The 12,767-nt window shown below is 38.6% G+C and overlaps 1 protein-coding gene across 1 annotated transcript; it reads right to left on the bottom strand.

The window, feature by feature from the left end:
- Nucleotides 1-8,013: 8,013 nt before the first annotated feature.
- Nucleotides 8,014-8,712, bottom strand: LOC121809008. The gene is made up of 2 exons (XM_042209559.1): nucleotides 8,350-8,712; nucleotides 8,014-8,229 (listed from the first exon to the last, which is right to left on the bottom strand). Exons 1-2 carry the CDS (start codon nucleotides 8,710-8,712, stop codon nucleotides 8,014-8,016), a joined length of 579 nt encoding a protein of 192 aa, XP_042065493.1.
- Nucleotides 8,713-12,767: the final 4,055 nt, after the last annotated feature.

Below are 12,767 nucleotides of genomic sequence, written 5' to 3'. Positions count from 1 at the left end.
AATCAATAATACTTCTAGGAAGATATTATATAGACTGGCTTTTATTAATAAAATTTTGATGAACTTTTATACTCATGTTATCCCATAAAAATATGAGTATCATATGATTTGGAGTGGATTGATACAGTATATCATACTGAGAATGTCATATCGAATATCATACTAAAAACTGCGATACAACAAAATATCATACTGACACCATACCATAATCTGGTATACCCAATATTCAGTATGGTTAATTTTTGATATCGATACCTTACCGTTATTGCGGTATACTGAAGTGTGGTACGGTATACCGTAATACTGTTATGCAAAATTAATCTATTTTATATTCAAAATATTTAAACGTAGGATTTTCAAATTTCGGTACGGTTAATTTTTTATACCGATACCTTACCGTTATTGCAGTATACTTAAGTATGGTACGATATACCGTAATACCATTATGCAAAAATAATCTATTTTATATGCAAAATATTTAAACGTAGGATTTTCAAATTTTTTGTAAACCGGTATTTTTGATATTTTTCAGTACCGTAAGTGCGGTATTTCAGAATTTTTTTCCATTCCTAGATATGACACGGGAATTAAGAAAAAATTGGTAAAGCAAGAGAGATGAGTTGAATGATAGTTAAAGAAGTGTTATTGAATAATTAGTCACACATTATTTTAAGTATTTTAATCATGGTATAAGTTGTAAATAACTTGATATATATAAATAATAAATTGGGATAATTTTTCATAAATGAAAATATTCATATTTTTTTAGGACGGATGAAAATAAAAAGTGTATATATTTTTATGGGACTGACAAAATATAACTAGTACTCCTATTAAATAAGGGCTAGCTTTGACGTACGCCGTACGGTAATGGCAATTCTAGTTCATCACATGGACCCATACACTGACTTTGAAAGTAAAACCAATCTTTCATTAGAGAAATAACAACTCATATATATTAAAAATAAATTAGAAGTGTGAAGTAACTGTCCTTGGAAGATTTGTTATTATGGACAAGATCTCAACGTTAAAATGTCGATCCGCCCCCGTTGAGTTTCCTTGGGAATAAGCTAATTTGACTATGAAAATCCAAAGTCTGAATTAAATACGCATCGATTATATTATAATACTACTCCGACGAGAAAAATAATAGTCTAGTTTTACTATTTTGGATCATTCACCAAAACTAGAACAATTTATAAATATGGAAGATTTTAAAGATTTAAATTTTGCTAATAATATAGACCTCATAATCCATTAACACTATTTCTATCTTATTTTTTTCATTTTCCCGTTTACTTTATCAATTGTATACTAAAACCCGTGCCATACATAACTAGGTCTATTTTTTGTGGGCGAAGATAATTAATTTTATACTGTGTAGGACATATGAGTATCATAATAATACGGAGTATTACTTATAAGCACTCCACCAAATTCCTTGTTTTTGCGAATGTGCTAGAACAGTTTATTTCGATAGTTGAAATTAATATTATTCATAAATGTTACAAATTTAAAATATCAGTGAATTTACTTGATAAGAGTACTAAAATCACTTAAAAAATAGCGTTTAATGACCAATATGCTCTCCATTTCTCTTATTTTCCTCTTTAGACTATTTGTCTCTCTAATTTTTAGTCATTTATGAAATCGCTGGAAATTATCGTGATTGTCTGAGTTAATTATGTAAATCCTGGTTTAATGTTTGTTTTCTACCTATGAATGAAGAACACTACGTACAACACCAAAATAATATCTTGTATATTGTAGTGATATTTGATTAAGTATTCTAAGTTGAAATTTTACATGCTAGATATACATATTATTAGTATGGAAAAAGGGAAGAATACCGAATTAGGAAATTATATACATTCGGATTTCAAACTTTTATCTCATGGGCAATTAATTTTGAAGGAAACTTTGTGCAAGTTTTGCCTGTGTAAATGATGAACCTTGTGTTGAAAAAGTAGTAATTTGCACGGTTGGTCAATTCTTGCATGTATCTATTCATGTACTCGTTGTAATCGTGATTACTCAAATGATTTTTGACTAATAATGAATGTTACAAGACATTTAATTTTGTGAAATTAAATGCAATAATGTCGATCTAAGTTCCGAATAGATGACCGTAGTTTATTCATTTTCTCAAATCCGATTCCCGATGAGTGAAAAATAATATATTAAAGTTGGTCACAATAAAGCTAGAAATGAGCTATGTGAAAAGACTAAGGGATTAATTAACTAGGTGTTAATTATCCCACATCGGGGATGATAAACTTCTTTTATGAAGTATTTAATCAGATGAATTATCATGTGTAATAAATATTGTGGAATAAGACGGGTGACAGAGGCCACACGCGCCGCCGCCGCCCCCACGACCCGCGCACTGTGACCCGTGACCCGTGCCCCGGGTGCCTGGTGCCTTGGCAATTGGTCTTTGGGTTGTTCTTTGGAGCTGGTCGTTGAGCGTGGTTCAAGTCTCTCTTGTTCTTTTTAGACCACCCCAAACTCCATGCTATCCCCGACGGGTCCTGGTCCACATCATTGTCCCGCTGGACCTCGACGCATGAAGGGAGACAAAAGGTTCCCGCTGGACCCCGGCGCACAACGGGAGACAAAAGGTCCCCGCTAGACCCCGACGCATAAGTGAGACAAAAGGTCCCCGATGGACCCCCGACGGTCCATGGTGTATCCCGCCGTGCAACATGTTCAGGTCCGTCGTGTCTCTTCAACTCCCACTGGCTAGTGCACCAGTGAATAACCCCCGGCGGTTACAGTCAAGCCGTCATGGCACACATAATGGCTGTTGACTCCATCAATGCCCTGTAGGTGGACTTTGCCTATAAATAGGCATGCATCCATTGCATTCTATACAGAACATACACAAGCATCTTGCATTCACGCTCTCTCCCTCTCTGCATTATCTTCCCCGTCGAAGCTCTGCCCCTGCCTTACTCCCGTGAGCACTACCGGGGCGTATCTCGTCTTGCGGAAAGAGGACTCCTCGACTCGGATTACCAATTTCCACAAGTTTTCCGTGTAATTTATTTAGTTATTTTCCGTGTAATTTTTCCTTTATTTTCGTGTAATTTTTTGCCCGACAAGTTTGTATCTCATTTCAACAACAATCGCAAGACGAGATAATCTTGCCACTAACGGAGTTTACACACACCAACTGAACTTAATCAACACCTTTGCTTGGAGATGTCGATTGACCCGTCTACCGCCGTTGCCACCGTTCCATCCACTGTGTCCCCCGTTGCACCCGTTAACACGTCGTCGGACATAACGATGCTTCTGTTGGTTTTGCAGCGGAAATCTACTTAGTTTGATTGAAAGATTTACATCTAAACATGCTTTAATCCGATTGTAAACTAGAAACATGTTCATAAGCATATAATCACAGACTGTACTGAATATATGCATTTAAATACAACATACCGTAGGAATTCAAGAGTTAATTCAGTCACCTTCTTCAATTTATCTCAACCACGGATCTTCTGATCTGTTCCCTATTAACTCGAATTTGACCTTTGTGTGGGCAAAGCTTGTCAAATCCTCAAAAGCTGGAGAAGAATTGAAGACATAAATCTCTACGGAAGAAGAACCCTAAAAAACGATAATTTTCTCTCTACAGATTGTAGAGATCGAATTTTTACGATAGATTGAATTAATCTGTCTTCTCTTCTTCTCCCTTTTATATTAAGTTAATTATTTTTGGGCCAGACTAGGGATCTGTGGAGAATTGGATTGGGCCACAGTTCAGGTTTCACTAATTAAATTAAAAGCAATTTAATTCAAGCCCAAACTTAAATATTATTATCATCCACTATAGATATAATATTGACTGCCCGTCCATACCGAAATTACGAGTATTCCGAGACTTCCTCTTTAATTAAATCATTTCCCGTGTTAAAGATATAAATATCCATTAATTAATATCAAGTGTGCTATCTGACTATTATTAATTAATTTCTTTTTCCAAGAGTGGTCTAGTTTAGAAACATTATTTATTATTCATGGAATAAATTCCAACTGGCCAGTTTTCTGAATAATAAAACATTTTTCTAAACACCTCTTGAGGATATTATCATACTAGCCTCTCCCAGCACACGATTCATTACAATAACAATACTAGCACCACTTAGACATTAATGATCATTACCCAATCTATCAGGATTCTTGGACAACGAAATTCCCTCACCATTTGATAAGTCAATGTAGTTTTCAATTAATATCATATGCTCAATGTTATGTTAACAATGATTAAGAAACGACAATCACCGAGACCTCGTCTTTTAGTAAATAGCCAAGAAAGACTTATCTCACTGTTTGATCCTTTCAGTGCTATACCGCACCGACGTCGTTCATTTCCTTAGGTAAGGAAACCTTTGGACTGACGTTGCAACCTTTCACGATAGGTAGTCAAAGCCTATCTAGGTTGTGAAACAATTTTCCTTCTGCAAGAACCGACAAGTTACCTACTGTGAACGCTGCTCACAACTCGTCTACTATGCAGAAGACTTAGACTCATTTTGCTTAAACTATGTATTTAAATGGAAAACGCATTTCAACATGTCATAAATACATAAGAAAAATACATTGTAACAAAATATTCTTTCTCACAAAATGGTAACAAATGGATGGATAAAAGAGTTATTACATATACAAGCATTCGAAAGATGCTTTCAATATACTAAACTCTAACAATCTCCCACTTATACTCAAAACAACTTTCGAGTATACCAAAACTGCAAAATCCTCCCACTTATACTGAAAGCGGGTCTAGGTCAATCGAACACCTAATCCTTTCACGTGACGTTCAAACGTCCTGGCTGGAAGTGCCTTTGTGAATGGACCTGCCAAGTTGTTTTCTGATGCGATCTTGACCACTTCAATGTCTCATCTCCACACTATATCACGAATGATGTGATATTTCCTTTCTATGTGTTTGCTTGCCTTGTGGGCTCGTGGTTCCCTTGAGTTTGCCACAACACCATAATTATCACAATAAACAGTGATGCTCTCGGAATCACATTCAAGTCAATAAGAAAGTTTCTGAACCATACTGCTTCCTCTGCGGCTTCTGATGCTGCCACATATTCAGCTTCCATGGTAGAGTCTGCGATGCATTTCTGCTTCACACTCTTCCAAATTACGGCTCCACCTCCTAAAGTAAACACATATCCAGAGGTTGATTTTCTCGAATCCCGATCAGACTGAAAGTCTGAATCAGTGTAACCCAAAGGATATATCTCGGATGCCTGGTAAACTAGAGAATACTCCTTAGTTCTTCTCAGATACTTGAGTATTTTCTTTACTGCAATCCAGTATCCTTGACTAGGGTTTGACTGATACCTTGCTACCATGTCAACGGCAAAACAAATATAAGGCCTTGTGCAAAACATAGCATACATGAGACTCCCAACAGCTGATGCATAAGGTATCCTTCTCATAGCTTCTATCTCAATAGGTGTTTTGGGACACATATCTTGAGACAGGGTGATTCCATGGCTAAAAGGTAGAAAACCTTTCTTGGAATCTTGCATACTAAAACGTTTAACTATCGTATCGATGTAAGATTCTTGAGATAGGCACAACATCCTTTTCTGGCAGTTCCTAAGCACTTTAATGCCTAGGATGTGTCCAGTTTCTCCCATATCTTTCATCTCAAATTGACTTGAAAGCCAATCTCTCACGTCTGACAACATTTTCTTACTGTTTCCAATCAACAGTATGTCATCTACGTAGAGTACCATGAACACTACATTCTTACCTTCAACTTTCTTGTACACGCAGCTCTCATCTGGGCACTGTTCAAAGCCAAAAGACTTAACAGTTTGGTCAAAACACATATTCCATGATCGGGATGCTTGCTTGAGGCCATAAATGGCCTTCTTAAGCTTCCACACCATGTGTTCTTTGCCCTTGACTACATATCCCTCGGGTTGTTCCATGTAGATGGTCTCCTCAAGACTTCCATTTAGGAAAGCTGTCTTGACGTCCATCTGCCAAACCTCCCAATTCATGTAGGCTGCGATAGACCAAAGAATTCGGATTGACTTGAGCATAGCTACTGGCGAAAAGGTCTCATCGTAATCGATACCTTCTCTCTGGGTATAACCCTTAGCTACTAGTCTTGCTTTGAAGACTTTAACTCGTCCGTCAGGTCCTCGTTTCCGTTTGTAAATCCATTTGCTCCCAATGGCAGTACAACCTTCAGGTAGGACTAGTAAATCATAAACGTCTTTGTCTATCATTGATTGTAGTTCAGAATCCATTCCTTCTTTCCAGAAATGACTATCCGAATCTGCCATCGCCTCTTTAAAGTTCCATGGGTCTGATACATTGTTGTCTGGGTCTAAGTCAAATGACTCACCCAAACCAATGTACCTTTCTGGTTCACGAGGAACCCTCCCACTACGACGAGGCTCTACAATTGTGGTACAGAAGTTGATATCTTAGGTATAGATTGTACTTGTGTTATTGGTTCTTTGCTTGTGGAAACTGAATTATCTCTTAGTTCCTCAAGAGCTACTTCACTGCTGGGCTTATGATTCATCACGTAGTCTTCTTCAAAGAACTTAGCATTTGTGCTAACAAATACCTTCTTATCTCGTAGACTATAGAATTCATAGCCTTTCGTTCCACTGGGATACCCTACAAACAAACATACCTCAGTACGAGACTCCAACTTCGTTGGATCTTTCTCCAACACGTGTGCTGGACAACCCCACACTCTGAGATGTCTTAGACTAGATTTTCGTCCAGTCCACAACTCATGTGGTGTTGTAGGTACTGATTTGGATGGTAAGTTGTTCAAGGTATAGCTTGCTGTGAGCAACGCGTGTCCCGAGAACGAAATAGGTAACTTAGAATAACTCATCATCGATCGAACCATTTCTAAGAGGGTTCTACTCCTTCGTTCAGCTACGCCGTTCTGCTGGGGTGTGCCAGGCGCAGTCAATTGGGATTCAATTCCCGCTTCTGATAAGTAGTCCAAGAACTCACTACTAAGGTACTCGCCTCCACGGTCAGACCGTAGAGCCTTGATTGTCTTACCATGTCGCGCCTCCACAAGTGCCCTGAATTCTTTGAAATTTTTAAAAGATTCCGACTTGTGACGCATCAAATAGACATATCCAACTTTTGAGTAGTCATCAATGAAGGTGATGAAATACTGAAAGCCTCCTCTAGCTTGAGTAGTCATTGGACCACACACATCAGAATGAATGAGCTCAAGTACTTCCTTGACCCTATTACCCTTGACCTTAAATGATCTCTTAGTCATCTTGCCGTCCATACATGATTCACAATTTGTATAAGGTTCTATTTCTAGATCCTTAAGCAGACCTTGGTCTACCAACGCTTGAATCCTAGTAGGGTTAGCATGACCAAGTCTAAGGTGCCATAAGTACGTTTCGTTCATTGAAACAGAAGGAGATTTTCTTTTCGAGAAACTTTCGATGTTGAGTTAGATTCAGTTTTATGTTGCATATACTGTGTAGACATTATAGTGTAAAGGTTGTTTTCCATGATACCACGACAGATATAAGAAACACATTTCTTGATAATGCATGAATCATCAAATGAAATCGAATATCCATTAGAAAAAAGTTTAGAAATTGAAATTAAATTTCTTCTAAACGAAGGTATCAACAAAACATTGTTCAACACTAAGACTCTATCACTAGAAAAACGTAACTAAACGTCTCCCACTGCAACGGCTGCCACTCTCGTAGCATCGCTCAACTGGATCTCGATCTCTGTTTCATTCAACTGCCTTGTTACCTGCATTAAATCAGGATCAAAGCAAACATGATAAGTAGCTCCAGTATCAACCACCCATTTCTGAGTAGATACAACTGCTAAATATGATTCTACAACGAAAACTTGGTGCATACCTGAGCCATTGCTCTTTTTAGGACAATCCGGCTTCCAATGCCCCTTTTCGCCGCATTTGAAACACTTGCCTTTTTGCTTCTTGTTCGTGTTCACCCGTTTCTTTTTGTCCTAAGCTATCTTTGGTGCTACAACATTCTGGGATTTCTTCTTCCCCTTACCTGGCTTAGAGCCTGAGGAAGGCGGCCTAGAACTCATCATAGCAGCCTTTGTCTGGACCATAAGATCCTCCGCTGACTGCAACTCAGTCAACAGTTCAGCTAGGGTGTAAGCCCTCTTGTTCACCTCGAAATTGAGCTTGAACTGCTGATAACTAGCTGGAAAACTCTGAAGGATTATAGTTACTTGGGACTCGGGATCAATGATCCATCCCAAAACCTCAATTTGATTGAGGTGGATAATCATCTCGAGGACATGGTCCATCACAGATGTGCCCTCCTTCATAACCTTAGTCATGATGCTTCGAAAGGCTAAAGATTTAGCCGCTCGTTTCTGAGTACCAAAAAGGTTATTAAGATTGTTCATAATCTCAGTAGCAGTGTTCATGCCTTGATGCTGATGTTGAAGTACTGTTGACATAGAAGCCAACATGTAGCACTTCGTCATCTCATTGGCTTTACACCACTTTCTGTATGTTTCTTTCACTGCTGCAGAAGCATTTGCAGCAGGTTCAGGTGGACATTCAGTAGTGAGCACATATTTGTACTCTTCGGCAGTGAGAACGATATCTAAGTTTTGTTTCCATACGATATAGTTATGACCTTCGAGTTTGTGTTCTTTAAGAATAGCGGAAAGAGGATTGAACGACATCTTGATTTGGATTTAGCTGAGAAAATGAATAGCTTATTGTTACAAACTATGTAAGATTCTAAAGAGTAAAAACCATTAAAACAGTTTAGATTCTCACAACACTTAAATAGAATTAAGTACGCCTGTAGGGAGGTCAAGTAAACGATTCATATTTAACAAAATTCTGGTCACAACATCGACGAATAGTCCAGAGACCATTAAGGTGGCATGGCCACCAAACGTTGCCTAAGCCTGTACCATTGAATATTCACCCCAAGGATTTCATTTCCGTATTGATACTCCTTCTAGGGAAGGTCGCACGCCACAAATAAAATTCTACAGTTATCTCACAAGTTAATTTAATCTTCTGAACTCTGCAATTTCTTAGGATTAAAGCTCCCACTAAGGTGGGTCGCGATAATATTGGAAATCACGTCTAGATAAAATTGAACTTTATTTTGAGAAGTCTAACCAATGAACTTGCTATTTCTTAGGATTAAGGCTCCCACTAAGGTGAGTCACGTTAATATTAGAAACTGCTTCATACATAGACTAATTCTTTGGAGACCATATACGACAGAGATCGTAATTATTGCTTAGTTATTTTAAGGTATGGTTTTTCTTTTAATTATCACTTAAGTGAATTAGGCAGAAAGTTCACTTATATTAATTTCAAATTAATAGGTAGTTCTATTAAATCCATGAAATTAAACTAAGATAATTAAATAATTTGATTAATTAATAATTAATAAATTATAAATAATTAATCAAATATTTTCTTTAATTAATATTAATCGATTATTATTAAATAATAATAATATTAATTTTAATACTTATCCTTTTCCATTAGGTTTAGGAAATACATGATTGTCCAGCACTAGGAATGGATTCGTAGGACACAACCAAGTGTCCAATTTTCAAATTTAGGAGTTGTTCTATGGCCATGGGTGACACAAGAACCCTAATTCGAATGTTTCGAATGTTCACAGTTCAACAATTCGACAAAGAATTTAAAAGAACACTTAAACATGCATCGAAACATTAAACATGCTATTCATACAATCAAAGCACGTAGTAAATCAAACAATCAGAGCCTAAAAACTGGCTCTGATACCAATTGTTGGTTTTGCAGTGGAAATCTATTTAGTTTGATTGAAAGATTTACATCTAAACATGCTTTTATCCGATTGTAACCTAGAACCACTTGCACACGATTTATCCGATTGTAACCTAAACATGCTTTTATCCGATTGAAACCTAGATGTAAAGATTTACATCTATTTAGTTTGGTTTTGCACACGATTCATTGCAATAACAATACTAGAACCACTCAGACATTAATGATCATTACCCAATCTATCAGGATTTTTGGACAACGAAATTCCCTCGCCATTTGATAAGTCAAAGTAGTTTTCAATTAATATCGTATGCTCAATGTTATGTCAACAATGATTAGTAAACGACAATCACCGAGACCTCGTCTTTCAGTAAATAGCCAAGAAAGACTTATCTCACTGTTTGATCCTTTCAGTGCTACACCAAACATACGTCGTTCATTTCCTTAGGTAAGAAAACTTTCGGACTGACGTCGCAACCTTTCACGATAGGTAGTCAAAGCCTATCTAGGTTGTGAACCAATTTTCCTTCTGCAAGAACCGACAAGTTACCTACTGTGAACGCTGCTCACAACTCGTCTACTATGCAGAAGACTTAGACTCATTTTGCTTAAACTATGTATTTAAATGGAAAACACATTTCAACATGTCATAAATACATAAGCAATACATAAGCAAAATGTTAGGGTTTTGTATACTAGAAATCACCTTTCATGTGATTGCATACTGTAAAACCCTAATGGTTATTTTCCAATAAATGCAACAGATTATTTTTGTCATAATGTTGTTATGTTTTACATTTAATGGTTGTTTATTGCATATTTAAATGTATGAGCAAACGCAACAAAGTCTAAGTCTTTATTTTAGTAGACCGGTTGTGGGCGTCGTCCAATTTAAGGTAACACGGTCAGTTCTAAACAAAGAAAAATAAGAATTTCACAACCATAATAGGCCTAGACTACCTATCGCGAAAGGTTGCAATGTCAGCCCGATTATTTCTAAACCTTATTGAAATAAGATGACGTTGGTGTGGTATAGCACTGAATGGATCTAACAGCAAGACGAGTCTTTATGCTATATACTGAAAGACGAGGTCTTGAAAATTAATTTCTTAATCAATGTACGTTAGCATTGAGCATACGATATTGAGGATCCACTACTTTGACTTACCAAAGGTGCGGTTTTTTCATAACCCAACGATCCAGGTATATTGGGTAGTGGTGATCATTATCTAGAGGTGCTAGGATTGCTATTATGTTGAAACGTGCGCGAGGAGACTCTCGTTTGATAACATCCACAAGAGGAGCTCGAAACGAGGTTTTATTATTCGGAACCTAGCTAGTTGGAGTTTGATTACTCTATGAATAATAAATAAGAGTTTCTTGCTAAGTCCACTCTTGGAATTCAAAATATGTTAATTAATTAAGTCTATAGCAGACATTAATTAATTAATGGATGTTTCTATCTTAAGCGCGGGAAATAAATCAAATGCAATTAAAGGAAACCCGGAATACTTGTAATTTCAGATTTGGAAGGCAGTGCAATATTACTTCTGTAGTGGCTGCTCGTAATATTCCAATATAAGCTTATATTAAATTGTGGGTTCAATTTAATTAGTAAAAAGCTAATTGGGTGAGGCCTGTTCCAAATTCTTCCTTAGATCCCTGACTGGGCCCAATGTGTGACTTAATATAAATAGGAGAATAAAGGAGACAGAAAATACACAACAATTATTGTCAAAATTTTTGTCCCCCCCTCTAAAGAGAGATCTCGAAAATTATGCTTCCTCCGTGAGCAGTTTCTGTCTTCCAATATTCGAGTCCTAGTACGTTAGTGAGATTTGCCCACACAAATATCAGCGTATAGTCCGGGACACCAGTCAGAAGATCCGAGGTCTTGTATTGAAGATCTTCACGTGGAGACGGAGCAAGCCATCATCGATTCTTGATTGAATCAACAAGGTAAATTGGCTAATTCCGTAGTAACATGTTTTAGGAATTTTATGTGCTAAAGCATGTTTTAATTCAAGTTATGAGCATGATACATGTGATAATTACGCGAATAGATTTTGTCTAAATAATCTGCTAAATAGATCAAATTCATGTGATCCGTTTTGAACGCACGCTTCCGCTGCCAGCCCCTTCAGTTGGTATCAGAGCCAGTCTTTGGCTCTGATTATTTAGATTTAAATTTCGCGAAATTCATGTATGCATGTGTTATTTGATTGCGAAGCATGTTCTTGGTGTTTTTGTTTAATTTTATGCATGATGAACTCAAGAACTATCGAATCAAAGAACTTGAATTGCTCGAACGCACCAAGTGCGATCGAGGTAGGGATGTCGAGACAGTGGGAGCCGTGATCACGGGGCGACGCGCAGACCAGTGGGGACTTGTGCACGCCGCCGGCCGAGACCACACGCACCAGACGGAACCCGGGTCAAGGTCGACGCGGCGGTGACTGGTGCGGAGTGGTGGCTAGTCCGAGAGCCACCGAGACACCACGAGACACCAGGCCGAACCCTAGGCAGAAGGTCCGAGCTGGCTGAGAGCTCATGCCAGCCGTCGAGACGCCTGGCTGAGAGCTCGCGCCATCCGTCGAGACGCCTGGCCGAGACGTACGACGAGCGACGTGTGCCGAGGCAGTGGGAGCGTCGTGCCTAGGACAGGCCGCGACGGGCGACGAGCCACTGGCCGAGAGGAGCCGCGCCACCGCGCTAGCTCCTGGCTGAGGAACGCATCACCCGACGTGCCGAGACGGCTGAGGAGCGTCAGCACCCGACGGTCGACACGATCGAGACGGGCGCTCGCAGCTGGCCGAGACGCGATGACACCCGAAGGCTCGACGGGCCGAGACGCTGGTGCGCCACCTGCGCGCCGGTGTCCGAGACGCTGCGTGCATCGTGATTCGACGACAAACTCATCGGATTTTCGTCGTTCATCGTTCGTGCGAACCTCGTACGA

Source organism: Salvia splendens, chromosome 6 (genome assembly GCF_004379255.2).
Source record: "Salvia splendens isolate huo1 chromosome 6, SspV2, whole genome shotgun sequence".
Taxonomy (NCBI): Eukaryota; Viridiplantae; Streptophyta; class Magnoliopsida; order Lamiales; family Lamiaceae; genus Salvia; species Salvia splendens.
The sequence above is the reverse complement of the archived record's forward strand: the minus strand, read 5'-3'. Positions and strand labels throughout refer to the sequence as shown.